At 43.2% G+C, this 22,197-nt stretch overlaps 1 protein-coding gene across 1 annotated transcript; it reads right to left on the bottom strand.

Annotated features, from left to right (window-relative positions):
• Window positions 1-2,470: 2,470 nt before the first annotated feature.
• LOC115464989 (gastrula zinc finger protein XlCGF46.1-like) lies at window positions 2,471-20,949 on the bottom strand. The gene is made up of 3 exons (XM_030195384.1): window positions 20,915-20,949; window positions 20,671-20,784; window positions 2,471-5,498 (listed from the first exon to the last, which is right to left on the bottom strand). Exons 2-3 carry the CDS (start codon window positions 20,720-20,722, stop codon window positions 3,997-3,999), a joined length of 1,554 nt encoding a protein of 517 aa, XP_030051244.1. The 5' UTR covers window positions 20,723-20,784; window positions 20,915-20,949; the 3' UTR covers window positions 2,471-3,996.
• Window positions 20,950-22,197: the final 1,248 nt, after the last annotated feature.

Genomic DNA, 22,197 nt, shown 5'->3' with positions numbered 1-22,197 from the left:
AAAGCTGACATATTCCAGTTAATAAATTCTGAATAAAATACTTTTTTCTACCTTTGTTGTCTGATCATTTAGTTTTTCTATTCGCTTTGGTCCCAGTGTCTTCTTTCCATTTGATATTTTTTCTCTCAACATGTCCACCATCCTCCTCTGTCCTTATGCGTCCTGTCTACCACCTGTAGCCCTGTCCCTATCCTTTCTCCAGTTTCAGCATCTGCCTTCAAAGTGTTCCGATCCAGCCCTTAAATTCAGCAATTTCCCCTCCATCCATATCCAGCATTTCTCCCCTCCCCTCCATTCATGTGCATGTACTTCCTTTGTCTTTCCTACCCTCCATCCTTGTCCAAGATTTCTCCTCTGTTCCCTGCCCTCCACTCCATCCATGTTCAGATTTCTCCTCTCTTCCCTCCCCTCCATCCATCCATCCATGTCCAGCACCTTCCCTCTTTCTCTCCTACCCTTCCATCCAGTGTCATCCCTCTTTCTCTCTGCATCCTTCTACCCATTACCCTCTCCAAATCCTTCCGTCTATTGTCTCCCTCTCCTTCCATCCATTGTCTCCCTCTATATCTCCTTCCTTCTAAACAGTTCTCTCTCTTGACCCTTTTCCACTCAGCATGTCCTCTCTATCCCCATCCTTCCAGTGTCTTTCCTCTTTCCCTCCCTACCCTTACGTCCATTGTCTTCCCTCTTTCTGCCCCCTCCTTCCAGCTTTTCCCTCTTTCTCCCTCCTTTCATTCAGCATTTCTCTGTCTGACAGCTAGGGTCTCCCCCAGTTTCTCCCCAGCAGCTTCTCTCTCCTGCCCATGTCCCCTCTTTCTCCCCCCATCTTTCCACTAATCTCTCTCTCTCTCTCTCTCTGTACCCCTCTTCCATCCAGCATCTTCTCTCTGGCTCTCCCCTGCTCTCTTCCATGTCCCCTTTTTCTCTCCCCATCTCTCTCTGGCTCTCCCCTGCACTTTTCCACTTTCTCTCTCTCTCTCCTCCAGTGTTCTCATGCATCCCACCTTTCTCTTCCCTCCCCTTCTTGTTTCCATCATTCTTACTCCTTTCTCCACCCCCTTTTCTCATTCCCATGCCCTGCCATTGCTTTCCTTCCTCCCTCTTCTCCTTAGATGTGGCATCTCACATCCTCCTCTCTCCACCCCCCCTTTCCCTTTGGTTGGTCTGTCTGGCATCGCTTCCCCCCCCCCCCCCCCGGACTAGTGTGGTACCGTATTGCTCTCCCCCTCCGCTCCTGTCACGTCGTCTTTCAACGAGGCTTCCTGTTCCCATAGCAGCAGCAACAATGATGTAAGCGCCGTTGCTTTCAGCCTGCCCCGGAAGCCTTCTCTGGACAGCGCCCCTCCTACGCGGGAAGCTGTTCAGAGTGCTTCCGGGGCAGGCTGAAAGCAGCGGCGCTTACATCATTGCTGCTGCTGCTGCTGCTGCTGCTACGGGAACAGGAAGCCTCGTTGAAAGACGACGTGACAGGAGCGGAGGGGGAGAGCGGCACCGTATTAGTCGGGGGGGGGGGGGTAAAGATCGGGACCGTCGCGCACCAGTCGGGGGGGGGGGGGAGCCGGGAGGGAGATGTTCACGAGCTGCACCCGCCCTTGCTGCACTTCTGGCTGGGGAGGCTTAGTAATAAAGTAATCAAATCAATTAATGTGTACAGGAAGGAGGAGAGGGTAGGTGGAGGCGAGTGGTTACGAGTCAAAAGCAATGTTAAAGAGGTGGGATTTTAGTCTAGATTTAAAGGTGGCCAAGGATGGGGCAAGACGTAGGGGCTCAGGAAGTTTATTCCAGGCGTAGGGTGCAGCGAGACAGAAGGCGCGAAGTCTGGAGTTGGCAGTAGTGGAGAAGGCTTGAGATCACACTCAGTCAAACTCAAATTTGGAAGTTTTTGAAAAGTGGATTATTGTCTACTGCTGTACTATAAGTCAGCCACTGTTTGATGTGTGCTCATTAGTTATAAGCCATTTACACATATGCTACAATTAAATATTTCTTTAGCAAAGAGTCCTCTTTTTTGACTTCGTAAACATAGTAACCCTAAGCATGTGGGTCCTACTTCCCTGCTCTTGCAAGGTTTTATCCTCTCTTTGGTATGGTACCTGGACTTAAACTGCCGGACCAGACATTTCCTGACATTGTTAGTCCTCTATTACCCCTCCATACCTTTGAGAGGAGAACAACTACTCTATTCTCCCCATCAGTAGTTCAGCGTGGAAGCATGTGTTAGCTAGGCCAAAGTTAAACTTAGAAACTTACAGCGTAATTTTGATAAACATGTAAGTGTGTGCATTTTCTGCTAATTAATATTCTGAAAAAGCTCATTTACTTGCATAAATTTGATTTGATTTATTAATTTTATAGATTGCCTATTACCACAGTATCAAACCAGTTTACAATAATAATTAAAAATATAACTATAACAAAAAATACATTATAACATGAAATCATTTAAAAAATGCATTTCCAGTCTCAACTCTTTCAAACAAAACATTGTTTTTTTTTTAATTTCAAAATGTTGTTATTGTTTTTAGAAACATAACAATGAAATAAACATTACAGCAGAATATTGATACAGGAATCAAATAAATTTAAAGCAGTTTACAGTTCAAGTAACATCCTTAAAATTAGGAAATGAACTCCATAAAAATGATAGGAAAGAGATCACACACCCAAAACAGAAAGCTTTTCTGTTGCTGCCTCCAAATGCTGTGGGAGTCATTTCATGTCATTAAAATGCAGCTTTTCTTTTGGAAGAATTATCATATTTAGAACGTTTAAATGGTTTATGTCCCATGTGACAATTACAGAACAAGATGATGAAATGTTCCTACAAAAAAACAAGCTGCAGTGAGGAATACCTTAATTATTACCATACTTTGAACACTTGCAAATCAGTGGCTAACACACCTTACAGCCCTTGTAGTAAAAGGGCCACTTTATGCGTTTGCAAATGGTCTTTTTCAGAGAATGCAGCTGGGCTTCACTTCTGAAACTTTCATCACATTTAGAACATTTAACTGGTTTATTGTAGGAGTCATTTCATGTCATTTCAGCTTAATGTTGCTTTTAAAATATTAATGGCATGCAAGAACAATTAAAACGTTTCTCTCTTGTATGACTGATTATATGTCATTTGCATTTTGGCCTTGCTTTTGAAACATTTATCACATTCTGAACTTTTAAATAGTTTCTCTCCCATTTAACTCCTTTTGTGCTGTTTCAGCTCGGCCTTTCTTCAGAAACATTTATCATTCTCTGAACAGTTAAATAATTTCTCTCATATAAGAAACTTTTCCTGCAGTGTGAGAAAGCCCTTCCATATGGAACACTTACCAAATTCTGAATGTATTTCTCCTATATGAGTCATTTTGTGCTTTTTCTAGTAGGCCTTGCTTTTGAAACATTTATCACAGTTTCAACAGTTACATGGTTTTCTCCTGTATGAATTATTTCACGTTGTGTTAAAGCAGCCCTCCTTCTGAAACATTTATCATATTCTGAACATTTAAATGGTTTCTCTCCTGTATGAATCCTTTCATGAAGTTTCAGGTTGTCCTTGCTTCTGAAATATGTATTAAATGCTGAACATATAAGTGATTTCTCTCCTATGTAAATCCTATTAAAAGTAAGGTCAAGGTGAAAAGGCACAAAACACTTCTTACATTATGAACATTTATGAGTGTTTCGATGACATTTTAGATGGGACTTTCTTTTTAAACATTTTTCACATTCTGAACATTTAAATGGTTTCTCTCCTGAATGGGTCATTCAATGAAGACTGAGATCAAGTTTTCTTCAAAAACATTTTTCACATTCTAAACATTTAAATGGTTTCTCCCCTGTATGCGTCATTTTGTGACAGTTCAACTCACGCATGCTTTTGAAACATTTATTACATTCTGAACATTTAAATGGTCTCTCTCCTGTATGGTTCATTTGGTGAAGTTCAAGGTAGAATTTCCTTCCAAAACATTTATCACATTCCGCTCATTTATGTTTAAATCATCTTTTAAACAGTTTTTCTCCTGTATGAATCCTTTCGTGTTGTTTCAGCCCAACTTTGCTGCTAAAATATTTATCACATTCTGAACATTTAAATGGTTTCTTTCCTGTATGAGTTGATTTGTGACGTTTTAGACCATTCCTGCTTCTGAAACATTTATCACATTCTGAACATTTAAATGGTTTCTCTCCTGTATGAGTCCATCTATGATATTTCAACTCAGTCTTGCTTCTGAAAAAATTATTACATTCTGAACATTTAAATGGTTTCTCTCCTGTATGCATCATTTTGTGACAGTTCAACTCACTCTTGCTTTTGAAACATTTATTACATTCTGAACATTTAAATGGTTTCTCTCCTGAATGGGTCATTCGATGAAGACCGAGTTCAACTTTCCTTCTAAAACATTTTTCACATTCTGAACATTTAAATGGTTTATCTCCTGTATGCGTCATTTTGTGACATTTCAACTCACGCATGCTTTTGAAACATCTATTACATTCTGAACATTTAAATGGTTTCTCTCCTGAATGGGTCAATTGATGAACTTCGAGGTGGTCTTTCCTGCTAAAACATTTATCACATCCTGAACATTTAAATGATTTTTCTCCTGTATGAATCCTTTCGTGTTGATTCAGTCCATCCTTGCTGCTAAAATATTTATCACATTCTGAACATTTAAATGGTTTATCTCCTGTATGAGCTGTTTTGTGACATTTTAGACGATACTTGCTTCTGAAACATTTATCACATTCTGAACAATTAAATGGTTTCTCTCCTGTATGAGTCCATTTATGATATTTCAACTTTGTCTTGCGTCTGAAATATTTATCACATTCTGAACATTTAAATGGTTTATCTCCTGTATGAGTTGTTTTGTGACATTTTAGATCATTCCTGCTTCTGAAACATTTTTCACATTGTGAGCATTGAAATAGTTTCTCTCCTGTATGAATAATCTTTTCATGCTGTGTCAGATTACTCTTCCTTGTGAAGCACTTATCACATTGTGAACATTTAAATGGTTTGTGTCTTGTGTGAGCTATTTTATGCTTTTGCAAGCTCCTTTTTTGACTGACACTTTTATCACTATTAGAATAGGCTTTGCTTTCGACACATTTATCACATTCAGAACTTTTAGTTTTCAGTATACCTTGACAATCATGAATGTCAGTCCTTAGCCTGCTTCTGTGGTGATCAATAGAATTTGAGTTGGTGGTACAGCTCTCCCAGATATCAGCACTTTTAAAATCTTTCTCACTTTTCAGTCTTCCACATTGTACAAGTTTTGGGCAACAGCTGCAGTTTCTCTTTGGTCTGTCTAATCTTTCTCTTTTCTGGGCTATTGCTTTCACACTGCTTGGTATTATGCTACCGATACCTTTCTCACAGTCAGGTGTGGCATCTGTGCTGTCTCTGGAGGAGCCGTTGTGGTTCCATTTCTCTTTCTGCTGCTTATCACAAACTGTCATTCTTTCACTACCGTTCCTAAATCCATCATCTGTTGGATAAAAAATAAGAGTATGATCCTTAATTTTACAGCTATGGAAAATGACATACTTAAGACAGGAAGCCTCAAGGGGCAGGAGAGAGGAGGCTGTGCTCCTACCTCAGAAAACCCACTGGAGCACCTGGAGCTTTGTCAGAAAGGCAGCAGGTGGCTCGAGGGGGAGGGGGTCAAATGAAAAAAAAATTGTTAAACGGGTGACGGCCCAGTATTCAGTAGTTATATCCTGTATGAGCCACTAGTTACTCCCATCTCAAGGTCATTTATAAATATGTTAAAAAGCAGCGGTCCCAGCACAGACCCCTGAGGGACCACACTAACTACCCTTCTCCATTGAGAATACTGACCATTCAACCCTACTCTCTACTTCCTGTCTTTTAACCAGCTCTTAATCCATAATAATACACTGCCTCCAATCCCATGACTCTCCAGTATCCTTTGGAGTCTTTCATGAGGCACTTTGTCAAACACCATCTGAAAATCTAGATATACAATATCCACCGGCTCCCCTTTGTCCACATGCTTGTTCACCCCCTCGAAAAAATACAGTAGATTTGTGAGGCAAGACTTCCCTTCACTAAATCCGTGCTGACTTTGTCTCAGCAGCCCATGCTTTTGTACGTGCTCTGTAATTTTATTCATAATAATAGCCTCCACCATTTTTCCCGGCACCGACGTCAGACTCACCAGTCTATAATTTCTCGGATCTCCTCTGGAACCCTTTTTAAAAATCGGCGTTACATTGGCCACCCTCCAATCTTCCGGTACCACACCTGATTTTAGGGATAAATTGCATATTACTAACAGCAGCTCCACAAGTTCATTTTTCAGCTCTATTAATACTCTGGGATGAATACCATCCAGACCCGGCGATTTACTACTTTTTAGTTTGCAGAACTGCCCCATTACATCCTCCAAGTTTACAGAGAAATCATTTAGTCTTTCCGACTCGTCTGCTTCAAATACCTTTTCCGGCACCAGTATCCCTCCCAAATCCTCCTCAGTGAAGACCGAAGCAAAGAATTCATTTAATTTCTCCGCTACAGCTTTGTCTTCCCTGATCGCCCCTTTAACACCACTGTTGTCCAGCGGCCCTACCGATTCTTTAGCCGGCTTTCTGCTTTTAATATACCTAAAAAATGTTTTGCTATATGTTTTCGCTTCTATCGCTAACTTTTTTTCAAAGTCCTCCTTAGCCCTCCTTATCTCCTTTTTGCATTTGGCTTGACATTCCTTATGCTTTATCTTATTGTCTTCCGTCGGTTCCCTTCTCCATTTTCTGAAGGATTGTTTTTTGGATCTAATAGCTTCGTTTACCTTACCGTTTAGCCACGCCGGCTGACGTTTGGTCTTTTTTCCTCTTTTTCTAATACGCGGAATATATTTGTCCTGTACTTCTAGGATGGTGTTTTTGAAAAGCATCCACGCCTGATTCAATTTTTTTACCCTTTCAGCCGCTCCCCTCAGTCTTTTTTTCACTGTTCTCCTCATTTTATCGTAATCTCCTTTTTTAAAGTTAAACGCTAGTGTATTTGATTTCCTGAGTTCACTTACTTCGTAGCCAATATCAAAACCGATCATATTATGATCACTGTTATCAAGCGGCCCTCGCACCGGTACCCCCCGAACCAGATCATGAGCCCCACTAATGATTAAGTCTAGTATTTTCCCTTCTCTCGTTGGCTCCTGAACCAGCTGTTCCATGAAGCCGTCCTTGATTTCATCAAGAAATTTCACCTCCCTTGCGTGTACCGATGTTTCATTCACCCAGTCTATATCCGGATAATTGAAGTCACCCATTAATATTACATTGCCCTTTTTATTCGCTTCCCTAATTTCCCTTGTCATTGCCGCGTCCGTCTGCTCGTTTTGGCCAGGTGGACGGTAGTACACTCCTATCACCATCCCTTTTCAAGTGGAATTTTAATCCACAAGGATTCCAGTCGGGGTTTAGTCTCCTGCAATATTTGCAACCTATCTGAGTCAAGGTTCTCATTTACATACAGCGCTACCCCTCCATTTAAAAAGGAGATAGAGCAGCTTTTAAACGAGAAATGGGGGGAAGGCCCACAGTCGCTCAAAAACGCATGGTTCGGGATAAGGTATCTTGCAAGGATACCTCACAAACAGGGAAGATAGGGTTTCTGGATAGTGAGGTTGCACAACAGACCATGGTAGGCCAGGTGCCCTTAAATACAACTGAAGATCAAACAAAAAATGGCAAATCAATAGTGTCAAGTATTAAGCATCATGCAAATAGGAACAACAAACATACTTTGAAATGTCTATATGCAAATGCTAGGAGTCTAAGAAATAAGATGGGAGAGTTGGAATATATTGCACTAAATGAAAAATTGGATATAATAGGCATTACTGAGACCTGGTGGAAGGAGGATAACCAGTGGGACACTGTCACACCGGGTTACAAAGTATATCATAGTGATAGGGTGGACCGGACTGGTGGAGGGGTAGCATTGTATATTAACGAGAGCCTTGACTCAGATAGAATACAAATTCAGCAGGACACAAATCACACCTTTGAATCATTGTGGGTTGAAATTCCATGTATGAAAAGGAAAAGGACGGTGATAGGAGTGTACTACCATCCACCTCGCCAGGATGAGCAGGTAGACGCAGAAATGATAAAAGAAATCAGAGACGCAAACAAAATGGGCAATGTGATAATAATGGGTGACTTCAATTATCCAAATTTAGACTGGGTAAATGTAGCATCAGGACACGCTAGAGAGGTACAATTCCTTGATGAAATCAAGGACAGCTTTATGGAGCAGCTGGTGCAGGAGCCGATGAGAGAAGGAAAACTTCTAGACTTGGTCCTTAGTGGAGCGCATGATCTGGTGAGGGACGTTATGGTACTGCATCCCTTGATAACAGTGATCATAATATGATCAGTTTTGATATCAACCTTGAAGTAACTATACACAGGAAGTCAAATACGTTAGCGTTTAACTTTAAAAAAGGAGACTATGATAAAATGAGAAGAATGATTAAAAAAAAAAAAACTTAGGGGGGCAACTAAGAGGGTAAAAACTGTACAACAGGCATGGACGCTGTTCAAAAATACTATCCTGGAGGCCCAAGCAAAACATATTCCGCGAATTCGAAAAGAAAGACTGAAGTCCAAAAGACAGCCGGCGTGGTTGAAAAGTGAGGTGAAGGAAGCTATTAGGGCTAAAAGGAAAGCCTTCAGAAAATGGAAGAAGGAACCGTCTGAAAATAACAAGAAGCAGCATAAGGAGTGTCAAAGCAAATGCAAGGCGCAGATAAAGAAGGCCAAGAGGGATTACGAAAAAAAGATAGCATTAGAGGCAAAAAAACATAGTAAAAAATGTTTTCGGTATATTAAAAGCAGGAAGCCAGCAAAAGAATTGGTTGGGCTGCTGGATGTCCGAGGGGTAAAAGGGGCGATCAAGGAAGATAAAGACGTAGCAGAGAGATTGAATGAATTCTTTGCTTCGGTCTTCACCGAGGAAGATTTGGGTGGGATATCGGTGTCAGAAATGGTATTTCAAGCGGACGAGTTGGAGAAACTTACGGACTTCACGGTAAACCTGGAGGACGTAATGGCACAGTTCTGCAAACTGAAGAGTAGCAAATCTCCTGGACCGGATGGTATTCATCCTAGAGTACTGATAGAACTGAAAAATGAGCTTGCGGAGCTACTGTTAGTGATATGCAATTTATCCTTAAAATCGAGCGTGGTACCGGAAGATTGGAGGGTGGCCAATGTAACGCCGATTTTTTAAAATGTTTCCAGGGGAGCTCCAGGAAATTATAGACCGGTGAGCCTGACGTCGGTGCCGGGGAAAATGGTAGAGGCTATCATTAAAAACAAAATTACAGAACACATCCAAGGACATGGATTACTGAGACCAAGTCAGCACGGCTTTTGTGTGGGGAAATCTTGCCTGACCAATTTACTTCAATTCTTTGAAGGAGTAAACAAACATACAGTATGGACAAAGGGGAGCCAGTTGATATTGTGTATCTGGATTTTCAAAAGGCGTTTGACGAGATAGCTCATGAAAGGCTACAGAGGAAATTGGAGGGCCATGGGATAGGAGGAAATGTCCTATTGTGGATTAAAAACTGATTGAAGGATAGGAAACAGAGAGTGGGGTTAAATGGGCAGTATTCACAATGGAGAAGGGTAGTTAGTGGGGTTCATCAGGGGTCTGTGCTAGGACCGCTGCTTTTTAATATATTTATAAATAATTTAGAGATGGGAGTAACTAGCGAGGTAATTAAATTTGCTGAAGACACAAAGTTATTCAAAGTGGTTAACTCGCGACAGGATTGTGAAAAATTACAGAAGGACCTTACAAGACTGGGAGACTGGGCGGCTAAATGGCAGATGGTGTTTAATGTGAGCAAGTGTAAGGTGATGCATGAGGGGAAAAAAGAACCCGAATTATAGCTACGTCATGCACGGTTCCACGTTAGGAGTTACGGACCAAGAAAGGGATCTGGGTGTCGTCGTCGATAATACACTGAAACCTTCTGCTCAGTGTGCTGCTGCGGCTAGGAAAGCGAATAGAATGTTGGGTATTATTAGGAAAGGTATGGAAAACAGGTGTGAGGATGTTATAATGCCGTTGTATCGCTCCATGGTGCGACCGCACCTTGAGTATTGTGTTCAATTCTGGTCGCTGCCTCTCAAGAAAGATATAGTAGAATTGGAAAAGGTTCAGCGAAGGGCGACTAAAATGATAGCGGGGATGGGACGACTTCCCCATGAAGAAAGACTAAGGAGGCTAGGGCTTTTCAGCTTGGAGAAGAGATGGCTGAGGGGAGACATGATAAGAGGTATATAAAATAATGAGTGGAGTGGAACAGGTTAATGTGAAGCGTCTGTTCATGCTTTCCAAAAATACTAGGACTAGGGGGCATGCGATGAAACTACAGTGTGGTAAATTTAAAACAAATCAGAGAAACGTTTTCTTCGCCAACGCATAATTAATCTCTGGAATTCGTTGCCGGAGAACGTGGTGAAGACGGTTAGCTTGGCAAAGTTTAAAAAAGGGTTAGACGGTTTCCTAAAGGACAAGTCCATAAACCACTACTAAATGGACTTGGGAAAAATCCACAATTCCAGGAATAACATGTATAGAATGTTTGTACGTTTGTGAAGCTTGCCAGGTGCCCTTGGCCTGGATTGGCCGCTGTCATGGACAGGATGCTGGACTCCATGGACCTTTGGTCTTTTCCCAGTGTGGCCTTACTTATGTACTTATATAATTTTAAAAACAACCATAAAATATTAAGAGAGATAAAAGTAATATATAGTGCTAAAAACCCTGGTATTCAAAAGAAGTATATCAAGAAAATAGGATGGTTAGAAAGAGATTGTGTATTATATGTGAACAATATAGATTGACTGCCTTAAAATGTAGTAAATGGAAATATTATCAAGAAATGTGGGGAAACTCTCTCCAGTTGGAAGGACATTCTGTAAGTTTTTTGGAGGGGATTGGGGGGGAAGGGCAGAGAAGTCTATTTTTAGTTTTTCATTACTGGGCGTGGCAGTTCATTGTGTAACAAAATGTACACTTGTTCTTTCTTAATTGTTTCTTTTAACAGATGCTGTCAGTTATTTTGCTTGAAAATTAATATAATGTTACAAAAAAAAGAAAATGGTGAGACTGCCTCGGAAGGCTGCAGCCGCCATTTTAGAATTGGGAATGGCATCATTATAATAAACTGCATTATGTACTGTGATTTGCATTCGCCTATCTGCAATATAAAATGTTGATGACTAAGAGGGGCATAATCGAAATGGACATCCAAGTTTTGATGAGGACATCCTCGCAAAGTTCTAATGCAGAGGCCCGTATTATCGAAACAAGATCTTTCGTTTTGATAATACAGTCAGGGACATCCAAATCTTAAAATTTTGGTCGTCCTTAGAGATAGTCGTCCCTAGACTTGGTCGTTTCTGATTTTCGGCGATAATGGAAACCAAGGACGTCCATCTCAGAAATGACCAAATGCAAGCCCTTTGGTCGTGAGAGAAGCCAGCATTTCTACTGCACTGGTCCTCCTTGACATGCCAGGAGACCAACCGGGCACCCTTGGGGGCACTGCAGTGGACTTCAGAAATTGTTCCCAGATGCATAGCTCCCTTACCTTGTGTGCTGAGCACCCCAAAACCCACTACCCACAACTGTACACCACTACCATAGCCCTTACAGGTGAAGGGGGGCACCTAGATGTTGGTACAGTGGGTTTCTGGTGGGTTTTGGAGGGCTCGCTGTTTCCTCCACAAACGTAACAGGTAGGAGAGGTATGGGCCTGGGTCCGCCTGCCTGAAGTGCACTGCACCCACTAAAACTGTTCCAGGGACCTGCATACTGCTGTCATGGACCTGAGTATGACATCTGAGTCTGGCAAAAAATATTTTGAAAGATTTTCTGAGGGTGGGAGGGGGTTAGTGACCACTGGGGGAGTAATGGAAGGTCATCCCCGATTCCCTCCGGTGGTCATCTGGTCATTTCAGGCACCTTTTTGTGCCTTGGTCATGAGAAAAACACAACCAGGTAAAGTCGTCCAAGTGTTTGTCAGGGACGTCCTTTTTTTCCATTATGGGTCAAGGACGTCCTAGTGTTAGGCACGCCCAAGTCCCGCCTTTGCTACGCCTCCAATACGCCCCCTTGAACTTGGGCTGTCCCTGCGACGGAAAGCAGTTGTGGACGTCCAAAATCTTCGATTATACCGATTTGGATGACCCTGTGAGAAGGACATCCATCTTCCGATTTGTGTCGAAAGATGGGCGTCCTTCTCTTTCGAAAATAAGCCCATAAGTCAAACAGCACCATGTTCATTAGTCATGTTCCTCCACAACAGTGCAGCCATGCACCTCCAGCAGCCTTTTCAACAGTACAGATTTCTCAGCCCCCAGACACTCTAGATTGAAGGGTTTTGCAGACCTGATCCCATCCCTGGAATACCCACCTCTATCAATGCCTCCTCCATCTCAATGGACAGTTTCATCTGTCCAAAGTAGGGAAACTGACAGTGGGAGGAGAAGAGGAGATGACAGCCTTTTATCCCACATGCACTGAATTCCTGAATGGTCCCAGTTGACTTTAGTAAAGATGTGCAGGAGGATAAGAACATAAGAATAGCCATACTGGGTCAGACCAAAGATGTTTCCAGCAGTGGCCAATCCAGAAACATAATTAGTAGCAGCATTCCTTGCTACCAACCCCAAGGCAAGCAGTGGCTACCCCCATGTCCATCTGAATTACAGGCTATGGACTTTTCCTCCAGAAACTTGTCCAAATCTTTTTCAAACCCAGATACGCTAACCTCGATTACCACATCCTCCAAGAATGAGTTCCAGATCTTAACTATTCTTTGAGTGAAAAAATATTTCCTCCTATTTGTTTTAAAAGTATTTCCATGCAATTTCATTGAGTGTCCCTTGGTTTTTGTACTTTTTGAATGAGTGAAAAATTAATTCACCTTCACCTGCTCCACATCACTCAGGATTTTGTAGACCTTAATCATATTATTCCTCAGTAGTCTCTTTTCCATGCTGAAAAGTCCTAACCTCTTTAGCCTTTCTTCAAATGGGGCAGTTCCATCCCCTCTACCATTTTGGTCACTCTTCTTTGAACCTTTTCTAACTCCACTATATCTTTATTGAGATGCGGTGACCAGAACTGAACACAATACTCGAAGTGAGTTCACACCATGGAGCAATACAGAGGCATTATAATACTTTTGGTCTTATTTTGCATCCTCCTCCTAATAATTACTAGCATCCTATTGCTTTAATGGGGTGGTTTTGCCTGCCACTGCCACTCCTCAGCAGTGGCCCAAGGGCACATGAACCTAGTTCCTGCCTTGGAAAGCCTAACAGAATGCAAAGGCCATGAGCTCGGCAAGATCACCCTTCCAGCTGGGTTTCCAGCCTAAGACTTTGTTCCCTGTTAGCAATCCGGGTTCCAGCCCCGGTGCAGCTCCTGATTCCGGTTCGGATCCCAGCTCCAACCCAATCTCTGCTCTTGATCCTTGTATGACGCTCCTGGATTACCGTCTTAAACTTTTGTGTGACCCAGCCCTGGAGAAAACTCCTGAAGCTGCGGCCGAGAGAAAGCGTTTTTGGGGCCCTATTGGTGTTGGAAACCCAATCTCTTCTATTTATCCTTCTACTCGGCTCTGCGATTACCGCCTCAGACTTTCCATTGATCCAGCCCTGCGGGACACTCCTGAAGCTGACGCTGAGAAGGCGAGTTACTAGTCCCGAGTGCATGGCTTTCCTGCAGTCCTTTTACGCTTCCAGCAACAGCCCAGCTGAGTCATCCAAGCTGAGTTCCAGCTCCAGCCAAGATGCTGAGTCCAAGCCGAGTTCCAGTTCCAGCCAAGATGCTGAGTCCACGCCGAGTTCCAGTTCCGGCCAAGAGGCTGAGTCCAAGCCGAGTTCCAGCTCCAGCCGAGCTGCTGAGTCCAAGCCGAGTTCCAGCTCCAGCCAAGCTGCTGAGTCCACACCGAGTTCCAGTTCCGGCCAAGAGGCTGAGTCCAAGCCAAGTTCCAGTTCCAGCCAACATGCTGAGTCCAAGCCGAGTTCCAGCTCCAGCCAAGCTGCTGAGTCCAAGCCGAGTTCCAGCTCCAGCCAAGCTGCTGAGTCCAAGTTGAGTTCCAGCTCCAGCCGAGCTGCTGAGTCCAAGCCGAGTTCCGGTTCCAGCCAAGATGCTGAGTCCACACCGAGTTCCAGTTCCGGCCAAGAGGCTGAGTCCAGACCGAGTCCTAGTTCCAGCCTAGTTGCTGAGTCCACGCCGAGTTCCAGTTCCGGCCAAGCTGCTGAGTCTGCGCTGAGTTGCCGTTTCAGTCACAGTCAAGAGGCTGAGTCCAAGCTGAGTTGCCGTTCCAGCTCAGATGTTGAGTCCACTCCGAGTTCCAGTTCCAGCCAAGATGCTGAGTCAGGATTGCGTTTCAGTTCCAGCCAAGATGCTGAGTCCGGATCGAGTTGCAGTTCCGGTCAAGATACTGAGTCCGGATCGAGTTGCAGTTCCGGCCAAGATGCTGAGTCCGGATCGAGTTGCAGTTCCTGCCAAGATGCTGAGTCTGGATTGAGTTGCAGTTCTGGCCCAGATGCGGAGTCCAAGCCGAGTTCCAGATCCAGCCAAGAGACTGAGTCCATGCCGAGTCCCAGTTCCGACCGAGCTGCTGAGTCCATGCCGAGTTCCAGTTCCAGCCGAGATGCCGAGTCCATGCCGAGTTCCAGTTCCAGCCGAGCTGCTGAGTCCAAGCCGAGTTCCAGTTCCAGCCGTGCTGCTGAGTCCATGCCGAGTTTCGAGTCCAGTCAAGATGGTGAATTCACTCTGGGTTCCAGCTCCAGCCAGGAGGCGGGTTCCGGTCCTGATTCCAATTCGAGTTCCAGTCCGGATGCCAGTCCGGGTTCCAATCTCGACTCCTGTTCAAGTTCCAGTCCAGCTACCCCTGGTCAGGTTTTGAAACTCCTCCGTAGGTTTCATTATTCTTACCCATGGAGACCTGACTCACCCATGGAGACCGGGGGAGCCTTGAGGGGGAGGTACTGTCACGATTTTGCCCCTGTTTCATGCTCTCATTTATCTAGCCACCTGGTGGCCAGACCGGGTGGCTGCAATGGACTGTTTGCTGTTTCCCATGTTCCAGAAGTCTTGCCGGTCCGGATCTTCTAGCCTGCCAGACTGGCTTGGGATTTTTGGAACTTAGCAGCATCCTTACCTGGTGAACTCCCTTGCATGCTGCCTTTATTAACCACCTGGAAACTTTCTGTCTTTGCATTGTCTAAGGTCCCTGGTATGTTGGTGCTTGTTGCACTTCTGCCTAGTTGGTTTCTTGTCTGAGATTCTTGTCCGGTTCTAGTTAGTCTGTGTATAGTTTTGCTTAGGTTTGTGGCTTTCCTAGTCTTGTTCCTGGTCTGTGTTCCTTGTTTAGTTTCTGTCTGTGTTCTTGCTTGTGGCTGCTTTGCAGCTTTCAGTTCTGTCTCTTGTCTGTCAGTGTTTGTTCCCTGTTTCAGTGGCTGCTTTGCAGCTTTCCGTTCCTGTACTTTAGCTTGTCCGTTTCCTACCTTGTGTAGTATTGTCTGTCTGTGAGTCCTAGCCCAGTTTCCTGCCTTGCTGCCCATGTTTATTCCTTTCCCCTCTGCCCCTCAGTCCCTGTTCAGCCTGGTTGGTATCCAGTTCCTGCCCTGTCCAGTAAGTCCTGCCGGCCGCCTGCAACCAGGGGCTCAACTCCTGAGGAAGGGCGGTCAAGTGCAGCTGAAATCTAGCTGTTTCTGGCAGAGTTCTACCTTGTCCCTGGTGTGGGGTGGTTTTGCCTGCCACTGCCGCTCCTCGGCAGTGGCCCAAGGGCTCACGAACCTAGTTCCTGCCTTGGAAAGCCTAACACTACTGCTGGGAGATTTCAATTTGTCTGACGTGGATTGGAACGTCTCATCTGCGGAATCAGAAAGAAGTAGGGAGATTGTGAATGCCTGTCAAAGTGCCTTGCTCAGACAAATGGTGACGGAACCCACGAGGGAAGGGTTGATGCTGGATCTAGTGCTCATGAACAGAGGTAGCGTTTCCGATATTCAAGTGGGTGCCCACCTATCTAATAGTGGTCATCACACCGAATGGTTTGATATAAGGGCGAAGGCTGAGTACGGACGCACAAAACTCAAAGTACTGGATTTCAAATATACTGATTTTGATAAAAAGGGAGAATACCTGAAGAAAACGCTGTTGGCATGGGAAGGCATAGGAGATGTGGAAAAACAGTGGTCCAAGCTAAAGGCTGCTATAAATATGGCAACTGATCTTTTTGTGAGGAAAGTAAACAAAAACAAGAGAAGCAGGAAGCCTATACGGTTCTCCAAACAAGTAGCTGAAAAAATAAGAGCGAAAGAGGCTTTTTTTCAAGAAATACAAAAGAATGCAACGAGAGGATCACAGAAAAGATTATCGGATTAAACTCAAAGAAGCAAAGAGGGAAATACGGCTAGCGAAAGGTCGAGTAGAAGAAAAAATGGCTAAAGATGTAAAGAGAGGTGACAAGACCTTTTTCAGATATATTGCAGAAAGGAGAAGAGATAGGAATGGAATTGCGAGACTGAAAGATAATGAGAATGGCTATGTGAAGAATGATGAAGATAAAGCGAATGTGCTAAACAATTATTTCTCTTCTGAGTTCACGGAGGAAAATCCTGGAGAAGGACCTTGGTCGGCTGCCGAGAGAACTTCTGGGGATGGAGTGGATACTGTGCCATTTACGGAAGAAAGAATTTATAAACAGCTGGAGAATCTGAAGTTGGACAAAGCTATGGGGCCGGATGGGATACATCCCGGGATACTGAGGGAGCTCAGGGAGGTCCTGGCGGGACCTCTTAAAGATTTATATAATAGATCTTTAGAGACGGGAGAGGTTCCGCGAGACTGGAGATGAGCGGATGTGGTCCCTCTTCACAAAAGTGGAGACAGGGAAGAAGTGGGAAACTACAGACTGGTAAGTCTCACGTCGGTGGTAGGAAAAATAATGAAGTCGCTGCTGAAAGAAAGGATAGTTAACATTCTAGAAGCCGACAGACCCGAGGCAACATGGCCTTTACTAAAGCAAAATCCTGCCAAACAAATCTTATTGACTTCTTTGACTGGGTGACCAAAGAACTGGATGAAGGACGTGCGCTAGATGTAATCTACTTGGATTTCAGCAAAGCCTTTGATACAGTCCCCCACAGAAGACTCGTGAATAAGCTGAACGGGTTGAACTTAGGACATAAAGTGGTGAACTGGATAGGACACCGACAGGTTGACCGACAGGTGGCAGAGGATGGTGGTAAATGGAATCTACTCAGAGGAAAGGAAGGTGAGCAGTGGAGTTCCTCAGGGGTCGGTGCTGGGGCCTATTCTGTTTAATATATTTGTGGAAGATATTGCTGAAGGGTTGGAAGGAAACATATGCCTTTTTGCAGATGACATGAAAATAGCCAATACAGTGGATACCCTGGAGGGAGTAGAAACGATGAGAAGGGATCTCCGAACCTTGGAAAAATGGTAGATGGTCTGGCAGTTAAAATTTAATTATACTACCACAGGGGTAAAGGTTATATTACCGGAGTACAAACACTACCAAAGTACAGTTATTTAAAGTACTCCAATTACAAATATATATATATTTTTTAATTTGATTTATTCTATATACATGTGCACACTTTTACTACCACCACAAAAGTTGCCCCGGAACTCACTTCTACTTGCTAAACATAACTCTCATTCACTCATTCTCCCCATATACGTATACCCAATCACGTCTTTTACATTGTTCTCACTACAGCATTAATTAGTAATATATTCAAAGTCCAATGAGGTATTATCACTTAGTTCTATTTAAAGCAAAAGTAGTCTCTAAGGACTGTGTATCAAGTCACGTATTTAACCATGCCATTTGCATAGTATCATCCATAATGCTTCAAGTATTTTTGAACTCCTCCGTTGGATCATAATCTATCAGGACATAATATTCCTCTTGTAGAAGTTGCCTTAAACCCTCAGATATATACGTCTGTGTGTCCATTACCACAGTGGAGCCTCCCTTATCAGCCCTCAAAATCGTCAGCTGCTGAATATTAGCTAATTGGTGGATACTACGACGTTGATTAGCAGAAAGGTTATTGCAATAAGTATTACATGCATCTTCTATCTTGCTAAGGTCAGTTAGCACCAATCTCTGGAACGCTATTATAGAGGGATCCGGAGGGCCAGGGGGAACCCATTTTGACTTGACTCCCGTGCGGGGCAATATTTTCTCACGATCAGAATTAGGCTGGGATAAACCAAAAAACAGACGTAATCGAAGTTCTCTAAAAAATCTGAATAATCCCTGACACGTTGCAAAAGCATCATACTTAGTAAAAGGAACAAAAGAAAGCCTTCTATCTAATATATCATATTGATCCTGTGATAGATTATCTGTAGAGATGTTAATTACGTTACTGGTTTCTTTGCTTTCCTTAATTTGGTGGATATTTTGCCTGAGTCTGTCTTGGATTCGATTACTGTCTCCTGTCCTTGTGTTGGAAGTTGTAAAAAAGTCACATTTCACTACAACTTTTGACATACTTGAAGCATTATGGATGATACTATGCAAATGGCATGGTTAAATGCATGACTTGATACACAGTCCTTAGAGACTACTTTTGCTTTAACTAGAACTAAGTGATAATACCTCAATGAACTTTGAACATATTACTAATAACTGTACTTTAGTTAAAATGTAATGCCAAGAAGTGTAGATTGATGCACTTGGGGTGCAGAAACCCGAAAGAGAGATACAGAATAGGAGGAGAGAGATTAGTAAGCTTGACTCAGGAGAGACCTTGGGGTGTTGGTGTCTGAGGAGCTGAAGGTGAAGAAACAATGCAACATGGCGACGGCCGTGGCCAGAAGGATGCTACGCTGCATAGAGAGGGGCATAACCAGCAGAAGAAAGGAGGTGTTGATGCCCTCTACAAGTCATTGACGAGGCCCCACTTGGAGTATTGTGTTCAGTTTTGGGGGCCATATCTCGCTAAAGATGTAAAAAGACTGGAAGCAGTGCAAAGAAAAGCTACAAAAATGGTATGGGATTTGCGCTGCAAACCGAATGAGAGACTTGCTGACCTGAACATGTTTACCGTGTAGGAAAGGAGAAACAGGGGTGACATGATACAGACGTTCAAATATTTGAAAGGTATTAATCTGCAAATGAACCTTTTCTGGAGATGGGACGACGGTAGAACTAGAGGACATGAATTTAGGTTGAAGGGGGGCAGACTCAGGACTAATGTCAGGAAGCATTTTTTCACAGAAAGGGTGGTGGATTTGTGGAATGCCCTCCCGCAGGAGGTGGTGGAGATGAAAATGGTAATGGAGTTCAAATGTGCGTGGGATAAACACAAAGGAATCCTGTTTAGAAGGAATGGTTTCATGGAATCTTAGCGGAGATTGGGTGGCGACGCCGGTAATTGGGAAACAAAACAGAAGCTGGGCAGACTTCTATGGTCTATGTCCTGATCGTTAGTGAATTGATAGGGATGGGCTGGAGTGTAAATTTTAAGGGGCTTTGACGTTAGCTTCAGAACTTAGTACAAGAACAGTACTGGGCAGACTTCTATGGCCTGTGCCCTGAGAAAGGCAAGGACAAATCAAACTCGGGTATACATACAAAGTTTATGAGTTTATATAATTTACCATATCTATTGTTTTTAATTATTTTTTCCTGTTCCAGTATCATACATATCCTATATAAATGTTTTTTATAGACTCCTGATGCAGGCCTGACGGCCGAAACACGACGTGTCGAGTCTTCAAACCTTTAATAAAGTTTTATTTAAGAACATCTTCCAGTTTCTGGTATCCCTGGTCGTACTCCCACTCTTTATACATTTTTATACATACAAAGTATCACATACCATGTAAATGAGTTTATCTTGTTGGGCAGACTGGATGGACCGTGCAGGTCTTTATCTGCCATCATTTACTATATTACTATCAGGCTTATTTTTGAAAGAGAAGTACGCCCATCTTTCGACACAAATCGGGAGATGGGCATTCTTCTCGCAAGGTCGACCAAATCGGCATAATCGAAAGCCGATTTTGGGCGTCCTCAACTGCTTTCCGTCGCGGGGACGACCAAAGTTCACGGGCTATGGTAGTGGTGTACAGTTGTGGGGAGCGGGTTTTGGGGGGCTCAGCACCCAAGGTAAGTGAGCTATATTGCTGGGAGCAATTTTTGAAGTCCACCGCAGTGCCCCCTAGGGTGCCCGGTTGGTGTCCTGGCATGTGAGGGGGGACCAGTGCACTACAAATGCTGGCTCCTCCCACGACCAAATGGCTTGGATTTGGTCGTTTTTGAGATGGTCGTCCTCGGTTTCCATTAGCGCCGAAAACCAGGGACGACCATCTCAAAAACGACCTAAGGACGACCATCTGTAAGGTCAACCTACATTTCATGATTTGGGTGTCCCCAACCGTATTATCGAAACAAAAAATGGACGTCCATCTTGTTTCGATAATACGGGTTGCCCCGCCCCTTTACGGGGCCATCGTGCGAGGACGCCCTCATGAAAACTTGGGCGCCCCGTTCGATTATGCCCCTCCACATTACTATCATCTGCATATTTAATCAATTCACTTACTTGTTACAGAAGGGTGAGTGTGTCCAGACATCTCTGATTCAGGATGATCCATGAAGGGGAGATCTTCCTCTTGTTTAACGCTCAGTGAGAACACAGAAGTTACAACTGGAAGGCCTGTGATGAGAAAATACCAAGGATCTGATAATACTAAATTAGGAAACTGATTTTAAGTGTCTTGATGTTAATGACCAATCTCCTTTGATCTAAAAATGCAAAGCCCATTAAATCCAAAACATTTACTTACTGTTGGAGTCACTTGGATTTTCTTTTCCCTCCCACTCAGATTGTTGAGTGAAATATTTTTCATCTTCATTTTTAATTTTGAATATAACATCAGGATTAACAATTAAATAACCTGTCAATGAGAAGTAGAAAAATTACATCTAAATTGTATTTATAGAATCCCTCGGGAGGTTCCATCTGCTTCATGTTTTGATGTGTGATGTGTGCATGGAGGTCTGTATATATATGTGTATTAATCTTGAGGTTTGTGTATTTGTCTGACAATGCTTAGAGAGAAGATTATATCATCAAGGTTTTCTGGTACAGAGAATTGTCTTCATAGCCCTCCTAGGTGGAGGCACTAAAGGTGCCAATCTTCTGGTTATCGTTTGGAGAGGTTATATGTTGTACAATATAATTGACTAGTGTGCAGCTGATATGTCATGACCTCATGCAGAAGTCTCCTAAGAAATCTGAGAGGTAACTCCTCTCTCTAGTCTTTTGTATAGGAATGGGAGAGAGAATTCAGCTGGTGTTGTGTGAAGCCTCTAGTTTAAGGTATCATTTTATCTTAAAACACAGAGCAACATCTTTTGCAGAGCCTGTAGCAGTGGTGTCTTCACAGGATCCTATTGAATCTGGGTTGGCATCAGAAGCCAGGATCTAAATTTCAGGTGCCCATGGTATCTAGTTCCTGTGATTTTTACACCACTGATTCCATAACATGCTTGTGTGGTAGATGACGGACAACACATACTTACCTTGTGACATGAGGATGTCATGAATCTCCTTGACAACCTTCTTGTACAGCTCCTTCTGCCATTCTCCCAGAAGGTCCCAGTCAACTTCCAAGAAATAAGCAGCAACATCCTTGAATGTGACCAATGCCTAGAACAGCAAACAAGACACCCTACCTCAAAATTTCATTATTTTTTATTTCATTTTATTTTATGAAATATACATCCACCTATCAACATATTTCTAGACAGTTTACAATAAACATATGTAATAGATCACATAAAAAGAAAAATTTTAAAAACGGGTACCAAAAGCATAGGAGAGTGTAGGAGGGAAGCTCTGGAAGCTAAATTTAGGCTCTTAGATAGAAAACTGAAAACTAAAAGAACCAGAGTAACACTTTCAGAAATACTCCTTGTTTCATGTCCAGCAACCAAGAGATTTCCAGAGCTCTAGAGTTTCAATGTTTGGGTGAGACAAATATACGGGGAAAAAGGATTTAGATTTGTTAGGAACTGGACAATATTCTGGGGAAGGGGAAGCATGTTCCAAAAAGATGTGCTGAAC

Source organism: Microcaecilia unicolor, chromosome 3, assembly GCF_901765095.1.
Source record: "Microcaecilia unicolor chromosome 3, aMicUni1.1, whole genome shotgun sequence".
NCBI lineage: Eukaryota > Metazoa > Chordata > Amphibia > Gymnophiona > Siphonopidae > Microcaecilia > Microcaecilia unicolor.
The sequence above is the reverse complement of the archived record's forward strand: the minus strand, read 5'-3'. Positions and strand labels throughout refer to the sequence as shown.